Consider the following 27,650-nt stretch of genomic DNA (forward strand, 5'->3'; position numbering starts at 1 on the left):
CGCCCCGCCCCGCCCCGCGCTCGGTCTCCGCTGTGCAGGTCGAGCCCGGCCTGGGGTCCGCGGCCGGTCGGAGACATGGAGCGCGGCCACCGCCTCCTGCTGGAGAACGCGCGTCAGGCGGTGCTGGTGAGCGCGCGCGGTGAGCGCTTCCTGGCCCGGGGCGCGGCGCGGGGGCTCGCGGTGCTCCAGGACGCCAGCCTCGTGGTGGGCGCGTAAGTAGGGCGCGGGGCCCTCACCGGGGCTCGTGTGCGCGGGCATCTGGCCGAAAGCTCCCGCAGCCTGCGGCAGCTCACTCCTGTACTAAGTCGGGGTGGGCTGATCTGGGTCTTCCTGGGGGAGAAACCATTGAGGGCGAACACCCCAGTAAGATGCGTCCGGATCCAGTCTCCCCTGGTTAGATGCCATTGTCTAATCATCAGAAGGCACTGGAGTCCCCGCCAGTGTTTCCTAACATGGCCAGGGGCCACCTTGTCCATGACCTGTGGCTCTCTCTCTCTCTCTCTCTCTCTCTCTCTCTCTCTCTCTCTCTTCTCCCCCTCTCTTTTTACTTTTTATTTTTTTGGACACAGAGTCTCGCTGTGTAACCCAGGTAGGCCTCAAACTCAAGATGAACCTCCTACCTCAGCCTACCAAGTGTTGGGATCACAGGCATCCGGCAGCTATTTCTCTTTTTAAAACAGATTTCTGATTCCATTTCCTATCCGGAAATTTTTCAGTCAACAACTCTGGGCATGGAGGCCTCTTGCATCCCTGTGATCCACTCACTTAACTTGTGAGAACTGGAAAACAATTAGATGTGTGGGTAGCCTTGGGCGTGGAAGTCAGGATTTGGCCTGTTTGGAAGAGGTGTTATTTTCTGTTATTATCTCTTAACCTTCTGAGTTTCCTGCCAGGCGTGGAGAAAAAGAAAAAAGCCAAAAATTGGGAGGGCCACCTGGGGTAAGAACGGGGATTGGATGAGGGTTACACCCCAGAACCCAGGGCGTCTCGATTGCGTCAAATGTGGCAAACAGACCCACTTACCTCAGGCTGCTTGAATTGCGTAAAGGCCAGCTTTTAGGAACTCTGGGCTTGTTTGTTTTTAGCTAATAGAGGCATGACAGTATTTCCTGCCATTGTCAAAAACATGTTAAAATCAGTTGGAATGGCGCACCTGTTGAGAAAACACCTATGTTGGGGAACAGAATCTACAGAAATTACAGTAACCCTACCAGCAGGAAGGCCTGGATTCCAAGACTAAGGCCTGGATTCCAAGGCAGGTGCTATATTCTTTGTGCACATCAAAGCCACTGAAAAGAAGAAAAGAAAAGGCAGGAATTTACCTGTGGTTTGAAATGTGGTTTTCTTGACATGACTCTGCTACACAGTTCTTAGATTTTGGCTTCGCTGGTCAAATAAGACTTTTTATACACATGATAAAGAATGGAATTTATTCTTATCTGGTGATTCAGGTTGCTTTGAATGTGTTTTCTGCCTTTATAATTTGAACTTTCCAAGGTAAAGGAGTTTTCAGGGTAAAGGGGTTATGTGATAGTGCTGTTTCCCCATCATTTTCCTTCTGTGGAGTCTGTGTGTGCAAAGGCAGCCCGATCCTACTTGTCTTTCGGTAGACGAGAAGAGAGCAAGCTGAGAGAGGCAGTGTGTGGGGACAGGGATTGCTGTTGCTGAGGACTGCAGAAAAGTCCCTTCCAAGTCCAGAAACGAAACTGGGCTCTGCACATGTGCTCTGATTAGAATGAACTTCAGCCAGATCATCTAGCAGTTAGTCCCTTGTAGGCTCAAGATACAGAAAATGAGTCCTGGGAAAGAAAATGGCTTGAAGATTCCAAAAACTTCCCCTTCCTAAAAAAATCCCAGTGGTTATCTACCATAGGGTCTGAATTCCACTAGCGTATTCACTCAGTAAGTCTTCAGAGATATCTTATTCTTACATTATGTTGGTATCTGCGTGTGGAGGTTGTAACTAATCTTGGGGAAGCTTCGGAGTCTGTCACTAAGTGTTAGATGAGAAGCACATACTGCCACCCCCTCCCCTCTTTTAAAGTGTCCCATCCACAGGCTAAGACTAAGACAAAAAATGGACAAAATAAACAAAAGTGAAAATACAGATTCATCCACAAGAACCTTTTGTTTTACCACTTGAGAGAGGCTAAAACGGAAAATGTTGATGCAAAAACTAATGGATGTTTTATCTCTTTGAGATCAGTAAGAGTCAGGTAGAAAAAGAACCTCAAAAAGAGGTAGGACCTTTTCATTCCTTCATCAGTCGTGGACTGTCCCCAGCTTTGGGGCTGCAAAAATGACTGTGTTAGTTACTTTTCTCATTGCTAAGACAAAATACCCAAAGCCCAGAAAGTTAAGGGAGGAAAAGTTTATTTGGCCCACAGTTTGTGGAGGGTTCAGTCCATAATTGGCTGGTCCAAGGCAGGGTGGCACGGTAGACAGGTATCATAGAAGACAAACAGTCCATGGTAGGCAGAAGGTAGCAAAGCAACGATGACCACAGCTTTGTATCGCTCGTATCTTATCCAGGCTACTTAGGGTGGGAAGCATTCCCACCCTTAATCCCAGTGCCCTTGATCCTAGCATTGCACCATGAATCAGTCACACACTCTAGATCCAGCTGCCTCTGAAAAAGCCCCACCTATGACCCCATGAAGCTTTGAGGAGACATCTAGACACAAGCCATAACAATGACTAACACTGGTCTTGCCTCAAAGAGCTAAGTCTGTTGGGAGACAAGATGCAGGGAAAGATACTTGTAACACAGTATGGTAAGTGCACCAGTGGAGAGATGCATGCACGGTGGGGCTTCAAAGAACTGCTCAAAGTGCTGCCTAACAAATGGCAGGGTGTTGGGTTCATCCATCTTTAAAATAAGAGCAGTTTTTAGATGTAAGTAACTGCAGTGGTCTGTGTGTGAATCCTAACCTTTCACAATACACCTTGAGAGCCATGTAAGAAGCATTGTTCTCCAAATCATCCTCATTACTATTCACATGGTGAGGGTCAGACTGCAGCTTTGAAGGTAGGGCTGGACTTGCGGGTTTGCTTTACTGTAGTCAGAAGATTCTGTAGAATTTTTCTTTTCGGAATAGAGAGTAGATGAAACAACAACAGTACTTCCCTGTTTGTCCCCCTTAAAAAAGTCCCCCTGTGATTTATGTTTAGTATAGAAAAAGAGAAAATATACATGAGCAACAACAACAAAAATGAACCACTCAAATGCAACATTTCATGAACTGATGTCAACGTTGGGCACTGCTTTTTTTGTTGTTTTTCTTTTTCTTTTTTTTTCATTAAGCTTATTGGTACATTTTAGGTATAAAATACAGTTACATTCCTCATTGGGATCTTGTACCATTACATGAGTCTCTTGGTTCTTTTTTTTTTCCCCTTCCCTTGCCCTCCCTTCACCCCCTTCACCCTTCCCTATTTGCAAAGACTTTGCTTCCATTTTTTTCTTCTTATATTTTTTCTTTTCCCTTTTTCCCTTTCCCCTACCCCTCCCACTTCCCTTGCACCTTTAGACCTTTTCTCCCTGTTATACAATATCAATTACACATTTTTAAAATTACAATATCAAGATCTAGGAGACATTACCACAGATTTTACAGAATTTAAAAGGATAAAGAAAGCATATTACAAAAATCTTTTTTGAAATAAATTTGACAATTTCTAAGAAGTACCTTGGAAGACAAATTAATGAAACTAACTCTGGAGGAAATATAAAATTCGAGTAGCACCTATAAAAGACAGTATATTCCTAGCTTGAAAACCTACCTATATGACAGCAGCAGGCTCATATACATTTTAACTGATAAATTATATCAAACAATTAAAGCAGAAAAAAGAAGGAACACTTCTCCCCTCATTTTAGGAACTCAACATTGTGCTAATCCTAAAACTGGATAAAGATAATAGAAGGAAAAAGTATGAACATAGATAGGAATTTGTTTAACAAAACAAACTATTAGAAGTCAGATCTGGCAGGATGTAGAAAGTGGTTTTGTTATAGGGATGGCAGTGTTGGTTCAGCATTGGAAGATCCACCCCCAAAAGTCATCATTTTAACAGAGGAAAGGAGAAAGCCATATGATCCTGTCACTAGTTGGAGAAAAAGTATTGGACTAAATTCTACAGCTGTTCGTGGTAAAAGCTATCAGGAGACTAGAAGCAGAACAGAACCTTCTCAACAGATCAAAGACATGTACTCCATACTTCCAGCGAGAACACCTTATATGAATGGAGAAGACACAATGCTTTCTCCTTAAGGTGGGGAACAAGGGCAGATATGCTTACTCTTTATCTGTCCATTAAACTTTGAAACCTAGGCCCCACCAAAATAGTCTGGCAATAAAATGACACAATTAGGATAGGATTGACAAGGTAGAAGGAAAATCTTTATATGTAGATGAAATGATCATCTACAGAGAAAATACTAAGAAATCTCTAGGAGCCCCTAGAACTTGTATTTGAATTTAGCAGGATTAGAAAACACAAAGTATATATAAAAATTCAGGTCTATGTATACTTGCTATAAATGAAGAATTGGATATTGAAATTTAAAAGTTATGTAGGAGTACAAAGGAACTAGAAAAGTTTAAAAAAAAACAAATAAAACAGTGTTGGAAAACGTTTAGTACCTAATTTTAAGACTTTTTCTAAAGCTACAGTAATCAAGGCAGTGTTGGTGTAAGGAAAGACATATAGATCATTGGAATAAAATAGAGACTCTAGAAATAGAACCACACATATATGGTCCACTGAGTTTCGAAAGATTATTTAACATTAGCATTTTATAAAATATAAACTCAATTCAAGAGCCGAAGAAGAGATAGTATTTTCAGCAAATGGCACTAGAACACCTGGTATCCGTATATAAAAAATTAACCTCAACCCTTTTTTTCCATACATGAAAATTACCTGAAGGGATCTATGAACCTAAACATGAAAGCCTAAAAGTATAAAACTTTAAGAAGAAATTATAAGGGAAAATGTTTATGAATTCAGGGTAGGCAAGAACTACCTAGGATACAAAAGACATGATGTATAAAAGAAAATACATTGATAAATGATATGCCATCAAAATTTAGAACTTTAAATGACATCATTAAAATGACCAGAATATATAAAGAATTCTTAGAGCTCATTAATACAACCCATTTAAAAAGTAGACATAAGAAGATGATAAATAGCCAGTATAGCACAAGGAAAGGTGTGCAACTCTAGAATCAGAAAAATACTAATCAGTACAATAACAAGATTGAATTACGCACTCATTAGGGAGATGAAGTTAAAAGTTTTAAAAGCCTTGTTATGATTTTTCTTTTTGTTGGATTCTCCCCCTTTGCGTTTAATCTGTCACTCCCAATGGATTCATTCTGCTGGGTTTCCTGGGGTTGCGATCCTCATTGTTTTTTCCTAGGGTATTGTCTAAAATTTTTTGGAGTGCCGGTTTGATAGTCATGAAGTTCCTGAGATGCTCTTTATCATGAAAGTATGTTATTTCTCCATTAATTTTGAAAGATAGTTTTGCAAAGTACATCAATCTGGGTTGGAGGCTGTTTTCCTTTAGGGCTTGAAATACATCACTCCAAGCTTTTCTTGCCTTGAGGGTTTGCATTGAGAAGTCTGCTGTGATTCTGATGGGCTTTCCTTTGTATGTGATTTGTTTCTTTTCTCTCACTGCTTGTAGAATTTTATTCTTCTGTTGGATTTATGGAATCCTAACTATTATATGCCTATGTGTAGATTTTTTTTGATCAAGGCTAACTGGAATCCTATATGCCTCACTTATCTGTATGTCAAGTTCTTTTCCCCTCCTTGGGAAGTTTTCTGCCATCACTTCTGTGAACATTTTTATGTCATCTGCACTCTCTCCTCTTTCTTCATTGACTCCAGTCAGTCTTATGTTATTCTTCTTTGCATCGTCTAGCAGCTGCTGGATTGATTTCTCATGGTCCGTTACAATTTTAAAGCAATTTTTCTTTTCCTGGTCACCAATTGCAATCTTATCTTCTATATGTGAAATTCTATCCTCACATTGGTTCATTCTGCTGTGCAGACTTTCGATGGAGTTTTTAATCTCCTGGAAATCTGTTTGTATCTGTTTTATGGATTCCATTTGTTTCCTATGTTGGGATTCCATCATGTTCCTCAGATCCTCTATTTTTTTATCTGTGTCCTCTCTAGATTTATTAATCATGTCTTGCACCATGAGCAAAATCTTTGCTGTTATCTGAGTAATTATTTCTGATTTCATTTTTCCCAGATCCTCTTTTGTTGCCAGTTCAGAGAGTCCAGGTAGTTGAGTATCAGATTGTTCCATCTCGTTTCCCTTTGGGGTTGCTGTAGGTGATCCAGAAGTCTGTTTTTGAGGCTTGTTTACATGTCTTCTCATTTCCAGGGGGTGGGGGTGGGGAGGTGCTTCTGGCACCCTGGCTCACCTCTGCCCTGGGAGCTTGGGATGGCAGCAGGGGAGCTTCCTTCTGGGTTCTGGGACCTGCTCAGCTTCTCTGCCCTAGGAGCTTAAGATGGTGGCAGGGGAAGCTTCCTTCTGGGTTCTGGGACAGGCTCACCTTCTCTGCCCTAGGAGCTTGGGATGGCAGTGGGGGAGCTTCCTTCTGGGTTCTGGGACTGGCTCAGCTTCTCTGCCCTAGGAGCTTAAGATGGCGGCAGGGGAGCTTCCTTCTGGGTTCTGGGACCAGCTCACCTTCTCTGCCCTAGGAGCTTGGGATGGCAGCAGGGGAGCTTCCTTCTGGGTGCTGGGACCTGCTCAGCTTCTCTGCCCTAGGAGCTTAAGATGGCGGCAGGGGAAGCTTCCTTCTGGGTTCTGGGACAGGCTCACCTTCTCTGCCCTAGGAGCTTGGGATGGCAGTGGGGGAGCTTCCTTCTGGGTGCTGGGACTGGCTCAGCTTCTCTGCCCTAGGAGCTTAAGATGGCGGCAGGGGAGCTTCCTTCTGGGTTCTGGGACCAGCTCACCTTCTCTGCCCTATGAGCTTGGGATGGCAGCAGGGGAGCTTCCTTCTGGGTGCTGGGACCGGCTCATTTTCTCTGCTGTAGGAGCCAGGCACTGCTTCTTTCTGATGTTTTCCTGTGCAGGTAGAATTATGTAAACAGACGTTTTTAAAAAGAAGCAAATGTAGATTGTTTTGTACCCTGTTTTTTCCCCCACTTAATAACAAATAGTGAAAAATCCACCATAGTACAAATAGGTATCTTTGTAATTTTAAGTGGCTCCTGAAATAATTTGGGGAGGAATACTTTTAGTTTCCTTCCATTAACTGTCCTTGGAAGGAAGGCTTTGTTCAAACAAGATGCCTAAGAATCCACTAGTGAATGAGCGACCAATTTCTTAAAACAATGTCAGCCACGAGCTCATCAGATCATTTGCCCTATGGCTTCTAGGCTTCTTGCTAATACTGCTTCATGCCAAAAGGGACACAGTTCTGATAGAAAAGGAGAAAAATAGTCTTGAGAGAGAACATTCTCCTTGATCTTTCCCATTCAAAAGTCAGTCTCTAACCCTGCTGGTCATTTGCAACACCAGATTCACTGCGTTGTGGGTGGATTATTGAACGGGGCCAGATGAACACTGTTAGTGATAACTAAATTTCAAATTTTAATTTTTTCTTCTATCCCTAAATTTGTCATTTACAGAATCCTCATCATCATCATTGTTTTTTCCCTTTCATGATATCTCTCCTTTTATCCAGTTTTGGTTCCTCTGCTGTTCTGTTAGGTTACCCAAATCATTTTTGTCTCATTTCTGAATCCTTCACTCCCACCTGCTTTTCACAGCACTTCCCACCTCTCAGGATACACTAATTTGAAGTGAGATCAAAGACCCTAATTAACAGTGACTGAAATAAGGCAGAAGTCTACTTTTTTCTTATGTAAAAATCCAGAAGCAGATGCAGGGCTCCTTGAAGACTGCTGTCCATGGAGTTGTTAGGATTCAAGTTCATCCTAACTTGCTCTGTTGTGCATGCCCGACTTCCACACAGCCTCTCCAGGATCCCAAGATGGCTGCTCTTTCTCCAGGATCCAAGATGGCTGCTCCTTTTCTAGTTATAGTGTTCGCATTCCAGCCAGTGAGAATAAGGAATAAAAACAGTCCTACGCTGGACAGTCTTTATCCTGAGTGGTTACATGTCCAGCTAAAATTTAGAGCTCTAGAACAGTAGGAAAAGGGATCATTGATCTTGGGAAACAACTAGCGATTTCTGCTACATGTGGTTTGACTTTTTGTCTTCAATATAGCTAGAGTCACTTTCTCAGAGACTTGGCTTCAAGAGGAAAACATTGTAAATGCTGAGCAACACTGAGGCATCTGAAAACATATTTTAAACCATTAGTCAGAATTCTCACAAGATTTCCCCTAAATTTAGTAACTATTTCTTGATTTTTCTTCAGGGATGGGTTTATAAAAGCGATTGGCCCTGCTGATGTGATCCAAAAAGAGTTTTCTGGAGAAACTTTCGAAGAAAGAATTGACTGCTCTGGAAAATGTATCCTACCAGGTACTTACCTCTGTTTCAGAAAGCTTTGAAAGTAGTTTTAATGGTTGCCTGCACAAAGTAAAGAAGAGTGGCTTGTTGGAAAGAGGGTCTTACAGTACCATTAAAAGTAATAATGGTTCCCAAGTATTGAATTGGTACTATTGGTTTACAAACATGATTTCATGTTGAAACCTCACAGCTATCCTCTAAGGTAGGTACATTGTCTACAAGTTATAGAATAGAAAACTGAAGGCTGGAGGTGAAATATCTTACCCAAATTTGCTAAGAAGGTAAAAGGAAAGCTGGTTATTAAATCCATTCATTCCCTCCATTTCTTCCCCTTCACATACTGAAAAGAGACCAGTTGTGTTGTGTTTAGGCTGCAGAGCCTAAATAGAATGAAATAGATGAAATAAGTTTCTTAATCCATTACATAGGGGAGGTGCGAAGAGCAGCTGCTGTGTCTAATCCCATAAATGCTCCAAATTTGTACAGAATTCTAGGGTTACCCTATATACAATTTTTATATTTTAAAAATGTTTATGACTTGTCAGGTCTACATTCTGGCTTTGGAGCATAAAAACCAGAAAACAAAGTCAGGGAAAAAAGTTCAGATAAAATGTTGTAGGAAAGAGAATATGATAAAAATATGAACAGGGACTTTTGATTTAGTCCAATCAGAGCTATTTACAACTGATTTAAAATATTTTAAGTGTTTGTTAAAGGCACGCTTTATTGAATTGTATCTAGATAAACAAGTTTCTCGTGATTGCTTTACAGTTTCCCCTTAATTCAATAGTTTCTTTCTTGAAGATAGATTCATCTTACTTTTCTTCTCAAAGTTGGGGGTGGTTGTGTTCATGATTCCTTGCTGATATAGTCCTTGGTTTTACTCAGTGAAAGGTTTTAACAACTTGGTTTAAAAGCTTGTTTGGTGGACATGGATCTACTCGTCGAAGGAACTGTGTAACTCTAAGGGATATTTTCATTATGATGAATTACCCTCCTCCCTTAGAACCTTCTAGATCACCCATCAGGGAACCTCCCAGACCAAAGCCTTCCAATCCTCCCTGCTCCAAGTTAGACGGCTACCGTGCTTCCCAAGAACATGGTGCAGGCTGCCTCCTCACTAAATGCCTTGTGCTTCTGAACTTTAAGGTGCCTTGATTCATTGGTTTCAGGTCTGGTGGATGCACACACACATCCCGTGTGGGCTGGAGAAAGAGTCCACGAGTTTGCGATGAAGGTAACTGTGATGAATAATGGCAATCAAAATCAAGCACAAAGATAGTCTTTTTTTCTAAAGAGTTGGATACTAGCAAACCTTGCCACGTATTTTTACTTCTTGAGAATAAAAAACAAATGGAAACAAAACTAATTTACTTACAACTGCCCCAAGTCTTTCTATGAAGCATAGGGCTAGTAAACATTTTCAGTAGACCAGTGTTTGACAGGTTTTAGGTGTAGAATCCTCTTAGAACAAAGCTGAGTGACTTGGCCACTCTTGTGTCCTCCTTCCTTCATTGCCACCACCACCTGTAGTAACATTTGTGTATTCCAAGAAACAGTTTGAAAATCACCATTCTTTGGGGCCAAACTTGGAAAAATACAAATCACAAAAACAAAATGTCTTACATGATTATCTTTTCCCCAGAGGATCATAAAACATGGTCTGTTTTAGTCACATATTAGCCAAAGCCATCTCCTAAATCTTTGGTTGCAGCCATTTTCACGTTGTTTAAAAGAAAATAAAATATGTGCATCCTGGTAGCTAACTTGGATTATTTCAGAACAGTGGAAAAACCCTTTTTTGTTAGCATGTACGTTCCTCAACAAACTAGAGCTGTTTTAAAGACTATCTTTATTAAAGCATGAGTTTCAGAGCCAAAAGTAACCTTAGAGATTTGTGGTCTGGTGCTGCCATTGTACAGATGGACGCAGGCCTGGAGAAGGGAGAGGGATGGCCGGCCCAGGATGGCCGGGCCAGGCTATAGCTCTGGCCTGGAGACCCAGGCTCCAGAGTTTGCACCTGCTGTCCAGAGTGACTGGAGTGCACGGGACCCAAGAAGGCCTCTATTTTCTTGAGTGACAGAAGACAGGCTCTAGACTCTGGTGCCTAAACACTGAGACAAGGAAGCTATCCTGTGTCTCTGTAGTGGGGATCCTTGCAGTGAGGTTCCCTGAACTCCTCAAGGATCACATTCTCAGACATGCTGAGGGGTGCTGGTGGGCCAAGACTTATCTGGTTCACTTGGGGTGGAGGAGGGGGTGAAGAGACAGGGTTATTAAGACACTGAAATGCTCTTGGACCGGTTTTCAGTTGGTGCTATCCTGAGTCCCCAGATGGCCACCCACCAGCCTTCCATGTCTGCCTCTCCAGTGCCTTCCTGAGATCCCCTCCCAAGGACCCCACAGTCCAGTGCCTGGGTGCTGGGGACTGAACCCAGTCCTTCACACTGAACCTCATACCCAGCCCCTTTTTAAATTTTTGAGACAGGGCTTCTCTAATTCGCTAAACTGAGCAGGCTGGGCTCAAACTTGTGATCCACCTGGCCACACCTCCCAGAGTATTAGGATTGCAGGGTTGCCCACTGCTCCTGGCTGTACTTAATCATCTTTAAATGTCACCCTTGGAGGTGGGTACTGGGGTCCGGCCTGCAACCCAGCCTGAGGGAGCCATGTGTTCAGTTGGCAGGCGCCTCCTACATGGACATCCACCAGGCTGGAGGGGGGATCAACTTCACGGTGGAGCGCACCGGCCAGGCCTCTGAGGAGGAGCTGTTCTGCTCCCTGCAGCAGCGGCTTCGGTGCATGCTGAGCGCCGGCACCACGCTGGTGGAGTGCAAGAGTGGCTATGGCCTCGCCCTGGATGCGGAGCTCAAGATGCTGCACGTGATTGAGCGGGCGCGGCGGGAGCTGCCCGTGGGCATCTCAGCCACTTACTGCGGGGCGCACTCAGTGCCCAGGTAATGGGGGAGGGATATTGAGGGGGTTGGAGGTACAGCCGCGCTTTAGCTCTTGCAAGGAGACTAGGAGGAAGTGGGCTTTGGAAAGATGCTGTGCTACACGTGGCCTGTCATCCAACACATGGCGTCAAGAAGGGGCTTTGTTGGCCTCATCAGTTTTGCTGATCTTTTGTTGATGAAAGAAGAGACATTTCAAGTTCTTTTGGAAAAGAAATGGACCCTTGGAGGGCCTTTAAAATGACTGATGCTAATTTGAATAATTCCCTGTGTTAGTTAATTAGCATAAAAGTACTGTAGAAGTTAACAGTAACACCATGAGAGAGAGAGAAATAGCAAGAGAGATCAAACCTTGTATACTAAGTGATTGAAGGAGGGTTTTGTTTTATTCATCTTTTACTAAATAGCAAACATTTTTGTTTTATTGTAATGTTTTTAAACCTTTCCCTTTGTGTTAGGTTTCTGGGTCTCTGAGACTGAGTGCCCAACACCTGCAATTTAAAGGGGGAGAGGTTTAGTTTGGCTCACGGTTAGGGGGATTCAGTCCATGGTAACCCAGCTCTATCATGGCAGAAGGGTGTGGCGGAGCAAAGATGCTTAGTTCATGGCAGCCAGGAAGCAGAGCAGAGGAACAGTGTCAGAGAGGAATGGGCCAGGGACCAGATACAGTCCCCAGGGCTACACCTCCATGACCCACCCATTCACACCAAGAGCAGTGCTCTACTCATCTCTACTAATTGGCTAAGGGCTTCTTAATCCAATGAAGTTGACCTACCAGGGTCAACAATCACACCCTTTACCTAAAAAGTTTCTCCTACATGGCATTACTGCAGAGAACTCCGGTCTGCTTTTGGGCCTGCATCTTATCTGTTGAGTTCCTTTTGCTCTTGGAATTTCTGAACTGCAAGATCCATGGTTTCAGAACTAAAAGATCTAAGAAATGTTCATGGAGTGTTTCCAAGGTCTTAGTGCAGCGTTCTGCCTTGGTGACCTACATATATAAATGCTGTAGACTTTCAAACATTATTGAAATGTTATTCATTTATTTTTCTTTTTGGTACCAAGGATCGAACTCAGGAACTTGCACTTTCGAGGCAGGCGCAGCACCACTGAGCTAAATCCCCAAGCCCTTAATTTTCTTTTCAATTTTCTTTAGTAACTTTAAAATATAGCTTACTTATTTGACAAATAAAAACTATGTATAGTTTATTACATACTGCATGTCTGGAAGATATGTCTACCTTGTGAAGCCAAACTGTGCCAATTAATGTATGCATTACTGGGCTGGGAATTTAGCTCAGTGGTTTCACAGCCTGCTGCGCAAGCGCAAGGACCTGAGTTCAATCCCCGGTACCAAAACAAAACAAAACAAAAAATATATCCATTACTTCACTTATCACTTCTTTGGTGAGAACACATATAATCTATTCTTGTAGCAGTGTTTAAGAATATAGTACATTGTTATTAACTATAGTAACTCTGTTGTACAGAAATATACATTTTTAATGTTAACGCTCATTAACCATCTTGAATTAGAGGAACTAAAAAATTAACATAACACTTGTTATTCAAAATTCACAAAACTAATTATGTAGAAAAGAAATGCAAATATTTAATATTTCCAGTCATGTTTGCTATTTTGTTTTGTTTTGTTTTTTGGTATGGGAATCGAACTTGGGACCTTGCACTTGCAAAGCAGGCGACAGAACCACTGAGCTGTTAAATTTTTAGCATTTGTATTTCTGAAATTATGAAAGCTCAAAGCAGCACTGAGTCTTTTGAAACAGCCTGTAATATAAAGTGTCTTACAGTTTGCTTCTTTTTCCTTCTTCAGTAGGAAAGGCAGTGTGGCATGGTGGAAAAGACTCAAACTTTGGAGTGATAAAACTTGGGTTCAAATCTGACTTAGTTAGCTCTGTGATTTTTGAGGGTGAGACTTAACTTTTTTGAACTTGACTCACACGACTGTAATATAGAATTGCACAGCACCCTCTTCTGTATGATTGTGTTGAGAAGTAGAATACTTGCTTAGCATATGGGAGACTCCGAGTTCAATTCCCAGCACCTCGTGTCTTTGCATAGTTGACCTCTGCTTTCCCACTCAAATGGTTTTACTGAGTGTCAAATATATACCTAAAGTTTTACAGTCTTCTCCCTCTACTTCTGAGCATCTAGGTCTACATCCCGATCCCCACTGATTAATCCTGCAGTGCAGTCACAGCTAAATAATGTGCCCCAAATTGTGTAGCCAACAAGAGGTACAGCTCTGTGTCCATCTGACTTTCAAAGCTCAGCCCTTTCTAAGGTATAATGGCTCCAGAATTTTAGGGAGCATTTCAGGCCCTCCTACTATCCTCTCTTCTGTCCCTGATCCTGAGACAGAAAGTCTTAGAAGGCATCATGGAGGAAGGAGTAGGAAAGAGAGTTGCTGGGCCCCAGGTGAGGGAACAACAGGTGGCTGGAAAGCATCCAGAATGTCCCCTAAGCATCCTTGATGGGGAGCCTTGATACAGAGAGGTAGCTTCGCAGCCCTGCCGGCCTCCCAAAAGGCAACACAGGTGTGCCAGTGTGGCTGAGCAGTTTGTGTCTCCGTGTATAGGTTGTTGTAAACAGAAATCCTGTCCATACCTCTGCTGTGTAGGCATGGCCCAATTGTTAAGAGTCCTGACTTTTGAGCTTTGCTTCTTTATATTGCTGAGGCTTGAAGTCATGTAGCTACATTGTTTCTCAGGTTCTTCAAATGCCTAATTGCCCTTTTTCTTTTTAAAAAAAAGTATATGTATATATTTTCCATCAGAGGAAAAACTGCCCTGGAAGCTGCTGATGACATCGTCAATAATCACCTCCCAAAGCTGAAGGAACTTGGCAGAAATGGGGAAATACACGTTGACAATATAGACGTGTTCTGTGAGGAGGGTGTCTTTGATCTGGATTCCACCAGAAGGATTCTCCAAAGCGGAAGAGAGATGGGGTTGCAGATTAACTTCCACGGAGATGAGCTGCATCCCATGAAGGCTGCTGAGGTGTGGTTGACCTTTGGCTCTACCTTTGTCAACACTCACACTGTGGAATACTTAATTTGTTTGTCCACAGTTAGGAGTAGTCTGCTAAAAAGATAGAAAATGGGGCAACTTGTTTGAACAATATGAAGATTGGTCTGACTGAGCATGGAAAATTCTGACCTCTATTAGAAACTTACTCTCTTTTGTTGATCATTTACTTTTTTTTTTTTGGTGCTGGGGGTTGAACCCAGGGCCTCATGCATGCTGAGCGCATGCTCTACCACGGAGCTGCTCCTGCAGCTTGATCACTGCCTTTTATTATCATCTACTGCTGATATTAAAAGAAACAGAGGTACCTCTGTGATCTCATTTACTAAATTCACAATCTGTTTTGTCTGGCACCCAAAGCCACTCTAGCATGGTAGAGTGTTTTCGCTGGTAGCTTCTAGGATGGTCTTGTAACACCCTCCAGAGCAATGATGGTGGCACATACTTTTCATCATCACAGGGAGATTTTCTAATCTGTATTCTTGCTCAGATTCATTTATTCATCCTTTCAGTAATTATTCATGTGTCAAGTGTGTGCCAGGCACTGTTCCGGGTAATACTGAGAACTCAGCAGTGATAAAGCCTCTGCAGTTGGGAGTCTGGACATCTCTCCTGTAAGCCCAGAACTTAATAAGCAATGACCCGTGGGCCATTGCTTAAAAACAGAGTTGCAGACGCTCCACATGCGTTGCAATCATGCACATCCAACTTGATGTCCTAATACCATGTCCAAACCTTACCCTATGTTCCCGGCCCCAGTGCATGTTGCCATCTATTGCTTCAGTCAAAAACTTAGTCGTCATCTTGATCCCTTTGATTCCATATTTCAGGCAAACATGAAGTGCTCCCAGTTCTCCTCCTATGAGCCGCTAGATCCACGTCTCCTCCCTTACACCTCCGTCAGCTCTCACCTGGGGTCTTGCAGTAACTATTCTCCTTGCCTCCACTTTAATTCCTTCCCCTGACCCATTCCTTCAGTGCATCGTATCCTTTCCCTTCATCACTTAAAACCACTTAAAGGCTTAGCATTGTTTTGGGGGCAAATTTCAACTTTGTATATGGCCTACCAGGATCTGCTCCTTACCTCTTGGTTTTCTTCCCTTTCTCTCACTCGCCTTTTACCTCCTCCAGCCTCTGTCATGAATCAGGCACAAGAAACGATGCTTAATATTCCACGCCTTTGGGCATGCTGTTTCTCTAAGCTGAACATACACTGGCTTTTATTTTTTGTGGTGCTGGGGGTTAAACCCAGGGCCTTAGCTTCCACTTCTCAGGCACTTCTCTTCCTGTCTTTACCCCACTGGATTAAAATCACCTCTGTGGTCCCTACTGGACTATAAACACAATGCACACTGCACCAGTTCCTTTGCGTATCTCTGTCTCTAGAGATCAGCACAGTGCCTGGGTTACAGATGGCCTTTTGTATATTGAATGTTGAATGAACGCAAACTGGGTGATCAAAGAGAGATTTTTGGTCCTAGACAGTGACTGGTAGATTAAATCAATAGAAGTCAATACTCATAATAAGTTCAGAAAACTGAAGGTGATTCCAAGGCCAGAGGAGCACTCCCCCTACAGAGCATCATCTGTCCCATGGACCACCGGACCCCTCCAGAGCCCCAGTCCCAAGTACAGGCCTGAGCGAGCTGCTGTCAAAGGCAGCTCTTCTCTGCTTGGCTGGAGCATTGGGGCTTCCCTGGGCCACCGTGAGACCCCAAATATCAGTCTACTGTCCTGTCCTTGAAATGCTTCACATGTCACCTTTTAGCTTGGGGCCCTTGTGTGTACATGTGTGTGAAAACTTGTTCTTTAGGGAAAAGTATGTGATAAAACTAAGCCGAGACGTGATCCACTCGAAAGCAGTGCTTCCAAGTCAAATAGCATCACTTCCTCTTGGTTTAGCCCCGCCTTCTCATCGAGAGGAAAGTCAAGATCACATCACTCATAGAATCTCACATTTTCAAAGTGCATTATTCTTAACTTATTGCTTTAAAGTTTATTTGCTTATCTGATAAGCATTCCAAAATACCTGTCTTGATTGTGTTTTTATGATGGCATAATAGATTTTATTACCAGTGTTACTCAGAACTCTACTCTGACGTGTAAGATTCATAAAATTTTCTGTGTCAGAAACTGTCTGAGAGTATTTGTGTTTAAGATCAGTTTTAAAAGCAGTAAGCTCTCTTCCTTTCAAATGCATGTCCATTATAAACCTTTATCCATTCTAGGGTTTATGCTTATTATAGGTGGTATTTGACAGGAAGTCTTAATAGTATAGTGGCTTTCCTTTTGTAGGTAAGGCAGTTTCCTGGTGCTTTGTGTATTGTTGCTCTGCTTAACCCCCCTCTCTGCCTGTCCTGTTTAGCTCGGGGCGGAGCTGGGAGCCCGGGCAGTGAGCCACCTGGAGGAGGTGAGTGATGAAGGCATCGCTGCCATGGCAACGGCAGGGTGCTCTGCCGTCCTGCTGCCCACCACGGCCTACATGCTGAGGTAAGTGAGTTTCTCACCCTCGACGCAAGGGTCGCATACACAAGCTGTGAGGACACAGACTTCCGAGGGCCTAAACATTACTCCGTCACCCTTAAAAGTGCCTGAAAATGCAGCTCCAGGAGATGCCAGCTCTGCACAGGTGTTCCTCAAGGAAGGAGCTTAGGCCTGAACTGCCTCGGGGTGGTGAGACTATTGAGAAATATCATACTTTCTTTTTCTTTTTTCTCCTAGATTTTGGTATTTTGCAGTTTAAAAACAATAAGAGTGCATTACTTTTATAATTAGAAAATTATGAAACAAGATTTAAACTTTTTTAAAAAATGCATAACATCTTAGGGCTATTTAACAGTACTCGGAATTAGAATGAGCTGTTTTCTAAAAGGCTGCTAGTGGCTACCATGATTGAGGCCCAGAGTTTCCACGAATCCCAGGGATGGGCAGACTGAGGAAACATACAAGGTGTATTTTGCAAAATCTTCCCAGAGATTTTGCTTTAGGCCTTCTAGGAATTGAATATACTTGGTCCATCTTTTATAACTGCCATTACTCTAATTCTGCTAAACAGGAGATCTGAGGCCTTTTCACCCTTTCTATCAGACCAGTTCCGTGGCAGCTGCCGTTTGTGTTTCAGGTGGCCACATGCAAGTAGCAGTTTATTTTCTCTGGGGACTAAATGTCTGTGTGTGCTTATGGTACGTGGTCTTGGGTGGGGGCCGATTCTGCAGTTATGGTCTTAGAATAGCCATAAGAGGGTATTTGACAGTGTCTAGGGACAGCTCTGGTTGTCACCATTAGGGGACCCTACTGACATCTAGTGGGTAGAGACCGAGGATGCGGGTAAACATCCTTCCATGCATAGAACAGCCCCCAACCCCCAACGAAGAATCATCCAGCCTAACACAAGAACTGTGCCAAGGTGGACAGGGCAACTTTCAGCAACTTTTAGAAGGGAAAAGAAAAGAATATTGTGCTTTTCTGGAATTTATTAAGATTCCACACATGTATCACTTCTTGGCCTTTTGGCTAAGATCAAGTGAAGATTCCACACACGTATTTTTTATTGTTTAAAAATTTCTCTTAAAGAGTGAACACAATGTAAGCTACAATTAAGAAATATCAATAAGTGTTCTTGGTCTGGTCAACTGCTTTTCGGACAGATCTCAATAGTTGTCACTCTAAGTCATCACTCAATATTTAATAAGTTTTTTTCTTACTTGCCTGGAATCACTTAACAGGGAGCAAAATCTGAGACTCTGGCCCCGAAGTGCTGTTCAGCATTCACAGTCTGAACTTTGTTCCTATGACATCGAGGGCTGCCTTTGCCACAGACAGATTTGCATCATACTTGGCGACAAGGACAATCAAAGACAAGGCCACACTCTCTCTCTGGCTTCAGTGTTCTGGTGTTTTTCTGCTCTCTCCTAACCGAGAGACTGACAGACCCCCATCCTGCCCTGCCCTGGCCCCTTCTTCTTTCCAGCATGACCGCTGCCTTATGTCTCTTCAGGGCTTCCTTTAATCATGAATATTTGCATATACTGTTTATTCAGGAAATATTTTTTCTAGGGAGCTCTCAATATTTCTACAGCCCCACTTTTCCCTCATGTACTTTGTTCTAGGAGGGAACTAGAGCCCATCAGTGTGACCCCTGAGAAGTTGGAAGCTACAAAAATCTCCAGTCTGAAGTTTTCCTCCAAGGTTTCTTTTGCCTGAGGTCAACTACAGACTGAAAATATTAAGTGGAAAATTCCAGAAATTAACAATTCATTAGTTTTAAATAATTTTAATCAAAGTATGTTGTTATAATTGTTCTATCATTCATATTTTTCTGAATCTCTTATCATGCCTGATTTGTAAATTAAACTTTATCCTAGGTAGATATATGTAGAAAACCATAGCATCTATAGGGTTCGGTACTCTCGGAAGCCTCAGGCATCCACTCAGGGCCTCAACATGAATCCTCTGTGGATAAGGGGGACCACTACCCTTTCCTCACACTCTGCTTCACTTATCTCTTGTACGTTGTCACTGAACTTCATGTATAGTCCTACAGATAGTCAAAACAGACTGGGAATAAGTCCAGGACCAGAATCATCTCTGTGCCCCGAATGATTTATTAATTTACAAACTAATGTGTACAGCAGCTTACTGATCGCCAGGTGCTGTTGTAGGTACTGGGGTTGCAGCAACAGATGGCACAGACAAAGGCTGTGTCCTGAAGGAGCTTATATTCTAGTGGGGGAGATGACAAGGTGCAAATGACAGGTGAATTGAAGTGTAAGAATGTTGGGTTATGCTAAGTGCTATGGAAAACACCAAAGCAAGGTAGGAGAATAGAGTGTTATGGGGAGGGAGCTATGTTTTCAGGTTGGTCAGGAAAAGCCTGACTGATGAAGAACGTTTGAGCAGAGAGCTAGAGGTGGTGGAGTGAACCATGTCTAGGGGAAGGAGCGGGGACATTTTAGAAGAGTGCAGTGGACAGATGGCTGGAGCAATGGGGAAAAAGCACTGGATGTGTTTGGGGAGAAACAGTGAAGCCTGAGAGGCCTGCGCAATGATGGAGCAGTGAGAAATGACAGCAAAGGAGGTGCAGATTTCTTAGGGCTCTGAGTTGATGGAAGACCACCGGAGCATTTTCAACACCGCAGGGATGTGATCTGACTTTTCTTCCTGAAAGCTCCTGCTGGCTGCTATATAGGAGGTAGATACTGGGGTGTGGTGAGTATAGAAGCAGGGAAAGTAGAATTGTCTTGCAAATATCCTGGAGAGAAATGACAGTCCCTTGGACCCGTGGTGGTAGCAGGGCATGCAAAAGAAATTTGAAATCTGGATATTTTTATGGTGGAGCCAACAAGAATTTCTGATGGATGGGATATAGATTGTGGGAGAAAAAGAGGAGCTAAGGATTTAACTAAGATTTTAGTGCCTGGAACACAGCACATATGAGTTGGATGCTTTTTGAATGACTGGTTGAATTGATGACCCATTAAGCTTTATTAAATGCCACATAGAAGATACATAGTCTTTCCATTAAAACTGTGAAGAAGTGCCTGTATTTGGGAGAAGAAACAAAAATGAATACAATAATGACATAATAATAAAGGATTAAAGAATGCCTTCAACAAATCTTTATTGAGCAGCTGTTTATGCCAGGCACTGTGCTGGTATTAGGGATGCAATGGCAAATAGGACAGATGATCACTGCTTTTAGGAACTTGAGTCTAAATGTATGAAATGTGATACACAGACAATAAGACATAGGGGATTTCTGAAGAAAGTGTCCACTTCTGGGTGGGGCACCGGGAAAATGACCAGAAGCAGCTGAGATTCGGACTGGGTCTGATAGTATGAATGCATTTCATGGAGGGCAGACTTCCTGGACAAGGAGAATGGCAAGCTCAGAAACATGCAAAGAGAAAACCCCAGGGTGGGAGGGCAGTGTCAGGCAGAGTAGTGATGAGAAATGATGCCTGAAGAGAAGGTTGGGCTCAGTTCATGGAGAGCCTCAATTGGCAGACTTAGGCAGGCTGTAAGTATTTTGGCCTATAAATTTATTTTACCTTTTGCCTCATTCACTACATTCCTAGACAGCACCAATCATTCATTCATTCAAGCAAACAGAGACAGGGCTTACCTCTTAAGGACAAATAAATTACAATAAAAAGCAACATTTCTCTCACAGTAGGGGCAGACACAGTAGTCTAAATACCTACCAGGTGGCTCAAGGAGGGCGCCAACCAGCCAGATGGATGTCAGTCAGAGATAGAGTGGGAATTCAGGGATCTCGTTGTAGTTAACAACCAGAGGGTGTACTGTTCCGTCACGCTGAGTATCAGTCAGGTCGTTACCATGAGACGAAGACTGTCTAGCGGTACCAGGGCTGATGGGGGGCATGGGTGATGTGGGAGGCCAGGAGAGGCGGTGGCTAACAGGGATGGTAAATTCTCCTTGACAGAACTATAGACAGTTCTCAGCCCCTTTCGTGTATGGGCCTTAATGTTCGGCTACAAAAAAATCTTCCAGCTTTCAGTACAAATGATTTCACCTCCCTAGTCCTAACCGCCAAGAGACCAGAACAAACACTAAGGTAGTTTCTGATGGTCCATACTGCATCCCTAAGATGGCCTTGGTCCCTGAGAAAGCTCAGTTTCTGGGAGAATCTACTGTTTGCACCAGCCCCAAAGCTGTTGAGAGGCAGATAGGCCTGAGACTCTCTTGGAGCAATTATACATCCTTTCTCTTCTCCTTTGAGATTAAATCCCCATCCCGGAGTTATATTCTCAAGGACCCAACACTACCTTCTTGAAAGTCAGATATCCAAGGAGAAAACTTTCACTCTTGTTCCCAACTTGGGGGCCCCTTGCTCCAACTTATACCCCTGCCTCCTGCCACGAAGAGAGAAATTTGTCTCCCCTCCAGATGAGTCCCAGGGACAGCCCAGATCTCTGACTAATTCCCTGTATCATTTTGTAACTTTCCCCTTCCCTGACTGCTTGAGTCCCTGATTCATTTTCCTTCCCTGCTTCCTCGTTTCTCTTTAAAACCCCGTTAGCTCTGCACAAATTAAAGTTGAGTTCAGTTTGTGGTGTGTTCTTTTCCTTATTGGAGTAGTTATTACTGAATTAACCTGTCCCTCTTGCTTTAACTAGTATATGGCTTTATCTTTGACATGACTTTTGAATTCTATCCTGAAGAATAAAGAATATTTCATCAAGGATGTCAGGGAGATGAGTCATTGGGAGAAGCACAAACATTTTACACACATACTACATTCTTGAGCCTTCAAGATTTTAGAAGAACTGTGAAAAATGTTTGAGTCCAGAAGAAAGAGAAAGAAAAGAAGAGGAAGAAAAGAAGAAAAAAGGAAGGGAAGAGTAAACTCATTAATTATTTACTTTGAGAATCGTGAAAATTTATTAGATTTGAAAACCATTTATAAGTTATATTTTCTTCCTCAGCAAGAATCTCTAAATATATATAAATAATTAAGATAAATAATCACAAATTAAGCAAGTAGTCATCAGTAATTTTTAAAGCAGTGATCAAAACCAAGAATCCCGGGGTCCTAGCTAGCTCCATCACTAATCTCTCAACCCTGACTTTGTGTTTCTCCTTCCAGAATGTGAAGAGGTTAGTTGTCTGGAGTTGTCTTCCTTTCTGAACATCTATTCTGAAATGTTCCAATCCTAAAGACTGACATTTTTCTTCCTCTCCATAGACTGAAGCAGCCGAGAGCCAGGAGGATGTTAGATGAAGGGGTAATAGTTGCTCTGGGCAGCGATTTCAACCCTAATGCATACTGCTTTTCAATGGTAATTATTTTTCATGTTTTTCTGAGCAGAGTATCTACCAATCTTTTTTCTTGTTTCACAGGGAAATGTTTTTAGATCTTCCCCATGAAACAAAAAAGAAGGTGTAGCTAGTAGGATAACTGGGATGTTCTCCACCACATGACTGCCTCCAGGTTGAGAGAGAGAAGAGAAGCTACTATTTATATTGTTTTCTGACTTAGCCTTGAGTTTTTTGGTTTTATAATAACCCATTTTCCTTCTCTAGCACATAGCAGAAACTCTGAGGTTTCAATAAGTTAGGATGGAGGTAAGCTTCATCTTATACAATAAGGGTCTTGAAAAGTTGTAAATAAATATTAAATACACAATCTCTGTAGTACAGGAGATTTTTCCCAAAGCACAGGAACCTTCATGTATAAATTTGGATATTTTCATAGCAATTCAGCAAGTTCCACCTGTCATTTATTTGGGGGATGCTGGGATTAAACTCAGGGTATTGTGGATACCAAGCACAACCTCTCCAACTGAGCTACATCCTGAGCCCTTCTCTCTATGGATTTAACTATCTTTAATTGTTGTGCTGTGTTGAGCAATGTTCTAAGTAGCTGTTGCCATTCTGTTGCTTCCCCACAATGCTCTTCTCTTCCCACCTCAGCCAGTGGTCATGCATCTGGCCTGTGTGAACATGAGGATGTCCATGCCCGAGGCCTTGGCTGCTGCCACCATCAATGCAGCTTACGCGCTGGGGAAATCCCACACACATGGATCTTTGGAAGTTGGCAAACAGGGGGATTTCATTATCATCAATGCATCCAGGTGTGTGTTCTTCCAGTGGAGCTATTTTATTTTCTGCCCATTGTCATATTAGATGAGGTTTAAATCTAGTTCCACTAGTTATTAGTCTAGACTGAGATACTACCTAATCCTCTCTATCTTCAGCCCCTTCTAGTCAGAAAATCTACCTCCTGCTCCTAAACTTCAGGTAGATCATGTTTTCAGGCTTCTTTGTCTTCCATCTGTCATAGATTTCCAGGTTCCCGCTCTGTTTACCTGGACTTGGGACTTCTTGTGCCCTCTGGCATGTGTTTTTGTTTTTCTTTTGGGACCTGCTTGCTCCCAGCTCCATTTGTCACCCTGGTTGTGATGCGTTCTTTCTTGGCCTTCTGATAGCAAGTGGACTCCCAAAGTCCTCCCCCAGTGATCTGTTCCTGATTTCTTATTACCCATGGTCTGCTGCCACCTAGGCCTCCAGTGTGGCAATCTGGGTCCTGTTGTTCTAATCTGAAAGTTGTTAATTCTAGGACTCTTTAACTCTTGAGAATCTGTCACATCCCTGGGACTCCATGTTCCACTGAGAAGAGTGGCTCTATAATTCCACTCCTCGTGGTCAGAATCTTGATTCCCCCCCATTGAAAATGATGCTCATGTTACCATTTGTGCCTCACATAAGGAAGCAAATATTTTCAGATCAACTACTTAAATAATATTACTAGATGATGTTTAATTTACAGTCCACCAGTTAGCTATTTACTTTTTGATCGAAAGATTCAAATACCAAAGATGTAGTATAAATCAATTTTTAGAAAATGTGTCTTTCCTTTCTTCCCTCCTTTCTCTCTTTCTTTCTTCCTTCCTTTCTTCCTTCCTTTCTTCCTTTCTTTCTTTCTTTCCTTCCTTCCTTCCTTCTTCTTTCTTTTGTGAGACATGGTCTTGCTATTAGTTCAGGCTGACCTTGAACTCACTATGTAGTGTACATTGGTCTCGAACTCATGGCAATCCTCTTGCCTCAGCCTCCCAAGGGGTGGGATTACAGGTGTGCCACACCATGCCTGGGTGAAAATGTATTTTCAGATTAGCGTTTATTGACATAGTGATGATTCTGACTACTACGCGTTGAAAGAGTATGTTTGATTTTTTTTTTTCCTAGATGGGAGCATCTGATTTACCAGTTTGGAGGCCATCATGAATTAATTGAATATGTTATAGTTAAAGGGAAAGTTGTCTATAAAAAGTGATAGAATTGGAAGAAAAGAGAAGATAATTATACTGTATCTAATAAATCAGTACAGCTATACATCTTATTAGTTTTAGATAAGTTAAAATTCAGTTATCTTGTTAATTCACTTAACAAAACTTGGGGTTGATTTATTTGAATTGAACATGTGCACAGGAACATATAAACAAGTAAATCACTACTGTCGAATCATTAAATTGTTTCACAAAGATTGCTTGTGAATGTTCTGAAGATGAATACGATGGAATATCACAAAACTGCCTTTGTGGGAACCAAACCTAGCTTGAAATTTCCGTTTTGTTTTCACATCTCATTTCTCAACTTTTAAGCTATATTTAGTGACCATTGGGGAATGGAAGGAAATCTAGATGATATGCCCCAAATTAAGCAAACTGTACCTTTTTCTAGTAAGCAGATAGTATTTTCTTTCCGCACACAGTTTGTCTTTCAAGATGTTTTTCAAATGAATTAATGTGTATGGTATATGTGGGGAGTGTCCTTCCACTTCTAATGGCTTTTCATCCCTAGCAATGAAACTTCACGGCAGAACTGAAGACTTGTCGTTTTACACAGAGGTGCAGGAGCTTTTCTGTAGTAGATGCATTTTAATCAACTCATAATATGTAATTTTTTGAAATCGCTTTAATGTTTTTGATTCTTCACATCACATTGTATAAGAAACATATTACAGATCTCAATAAATATTTGCTATTACTAATGTTGTTTCCTTTTAACCCCGGAACTAGATCAGTAGCGTTTTCTATCAGAGTTTTTGAACAAAGTTGAATGAACAAATTACAAAATTATTTGCAGAGTGAGTGATTATGATTACTTATATAACTGTGCATTTCTAAAGCCATGTGAGTTTACTTGAAACCTTTTAAAATGTTTCATTTATTTTTATTATCACAGCTACATTATCAAATTTTGTCCTATTTATAAAGAAGTGATTTGACAGGTAAACATTAATTGCCAAATTATCACCAAGTTCAGATTAATAGTGCCTGAATTACTAAGGCTTTATTCTACTCAGTATAAGTAAAATGAAGTCAGTGTTCTGTTACTATAATAAAATAACTAAAGCATGCTGTATTAGTCAGTTTTTCTCTTGCTGAGACATAATACCTGACACCCACAACTTAAAGGAGGAGAGGTTTAATTTGGCTCACAGCTTCAGGGGGTTCAGTCTATAGTCATCTGGCTCCAAGGCAGGAGCATGGCAGAAGAGCATGGCAGAGAAAAGCTGCTTAATCCATGCTAGTTAGGAAGCAGAACAGGGAAACAGCGCTAGAGAGGAAGGGTCCACAGACCATATTTAGTACTCAAGATCACACCTCTAGGACCCATCCAGACACACCCGAAAGTGTGCTTTGCTAATCTGTTAGGCATTTCTTTATCCAATCAAGTTGACATGCTACTTATAAAATCAGGTTTACTTAGCCCACAGCTTTGTCAGCTGAAAGTTCTCATCAACATGGCCCAGACTCTGGTGAGGGTCTCCCTTGGCTGCACCAACTCATGGCTAACCACCATGGTGTGAATGAGTGTAACAAGAGCAATCACATCTTTGTAAGGCCAGAGAGAGAATGGATGGGGCCAAACTCGGGCTCTTATAACAGCAGTCTTGTAAGAACTAACTAGAGTCCCAGGAGAAATGCCTTTATTCCTTTTGAGGACAACTCTCCCCACCCTCCAGTTAACTTTGACCTAAGGACTTTACAGCTTCATCTTCCAGAGGTCTCACCTCTTAGCATTGCTATTTTGAGGACCAAGCTTCTAACACATAGACCCTTGGGTGACAAACCATAGTATTACTGCTGGTTGGAAGGTTAAGGGTCACATTGCATTCTGTTGTCATTGCATCAGGGTTTTGAGGCTTCTATCCATCATGTGAAGCCATTGTGAGAAGCTATGGAGGAATCGCGGTTGCTGTGGGTGATGCCTCCCCTGTGACCAGTCACCTAGCTAATGGCAGAAATGTGGGATGCAGAAGACACAAAGGGCAAAACTAAAATGTTAAGTCTACCCTAGAACCCAAGCCATCCAGGGTTATGAGGTGTAATTGAAAAATATGGTGAATATTCAGAAAAGTTTTGAACCTACCTATAGTAAAAGACACATTGCCATCAACTCCCTTCAAAATATTCCCCCTTGCTTTTTTTTTTTTTGGTACGGGGGGTTGAACTTGGGTCCTTGCACTTGTGCAGCAGGTGGCGAAACCACTGAGCTAAATCCCTGGCCCTTGTTCACTCTTGCTTTGAATATACTTCTCCCATCATTCTTGTCACTTTCTGAAGCAGTTCTGGAAGTCCTCTTTCATGATGTTAGTTGCAGTGTCATGGCTGCCTCATATGTCCTGAATCAAATCAAAATGCATACCTTTCGCAGTCATATTGACTTTGGGGGAGTGCCAGAAGTTGCATGGTATTGTATCTAGTGAATAAGGTGAATGAGAACACAGTGTCATGCGTGTACAATCCTGTCTTTTCCATTGGGTGGTACTCAGCAGCAGCATTCATTGCATTTTTTATCACACCTTGTAAGGACACTCAATGAAGGAAGACTTACAGAACTGCTTCAGAAAGTGGCAAGAACAGTGGGATAACTGCATTTGGAGCAAGAGGAAATATTTTGAAGGAGACGAAAGGCAATGTGTCTTTTATTACAATGATTTTTTAATTTAAATATTCACCATATATAATTGATCATCTCTGGCTATTCTAACCCTTAAGGAATGTGAGTGCTTTCTAGGAAGCCTTCACGCTAAACAAACAATATTTGTATTTTTACAAAAAGAAAGTAGAAGGCCCTACTCTTCTCAGGCCAGGGTGCTGAAAGTCCTTGCCACTCACAGGAGTCTGGCAGACTTGCAGAACCCTGACCTCACTTGAGACCTGCTGAATGAGAATCTTCCATCTTGACAAGCTTCTGGGTGACTTGCATGTCCATGAAAGTCTGAGAAGCACTGGGGTCCAGGCCTGGTCACAGGGATCTCCTCACTTCCTGAACTTAGCACGTGAATCATAGAGGGCATGCAGTACTGCTTCCTCTTCCTGGCATACAACAGCCCTCTTATCCACAGAGGATGTGCTCCAAGACCCCCAGTGGAGGCCTGAAACTTCTGGTGGTACCAACATTTTATAGATACAAGTACTGTTTTCTCCCATACAAACATACTTATGTTAAAATTTATAAATTAGGGAAACTAAGAAATCAACAGCAAGAACTAATAATAAAATTAAAAACTCATAGCAATATACTAAAATAAAAGTTAGGTGAATGCGGCCTTCCTCTCAAAATATCTTACTGTATTTTTACCTTTTCATGTAAAGGAAGCA

At 42.2% G+C, this 27,650-nt stretch overlaps 1 protein-coding gene across 1 annotated transcript; it reads left to right on the forward strand.

The window, feature by feature from the left end:
• Positions 1–25,026, forward strand: Amdhd1 (amidohydrolase domain containing 1). Its single transcript, XM_004844912.3, has 9 exons — positions 1–212; positions 8,419–8,525; positions 9,686–9,750; positions 11,193–11,470; positions 14,265–14,490; positions 16,883–17,007; positions 22,226–22,319; positions 22,954–23,114; positions 24,226–25,026. Exons 1-9 carry the CDS (start codon positions 76–78, stop codon positions 24,311–24,313), a joined length of 1,281 nt encoding a protein of 426 aa, XP_004844969.1. The 5' UTR covers positions 1–75; the 3' UTR covers positions 24,314–25,026.
• The last annotated feature ends 2,624 nt before the right edge of the window (positions 25,027–27,650 follow it).

This window comes from Heterocephalus glaber, unplaced genomic scaffold (genome assembly GCF_053883595.1).
Source record: "Heterocephalus glaber isolate CG9 unplaced genomic scaffold, H.glaber_assembly_v1.0 deba00001572, whole genome shotgun sequence".
Classification (NCBI taxonomy): domain Eukaryota; kingdom Metazoa; phylum Chordata; class Mammalia; order Rodentia; family Bathyergidae; genus Heterocephalus; species Heterocephalus glaber.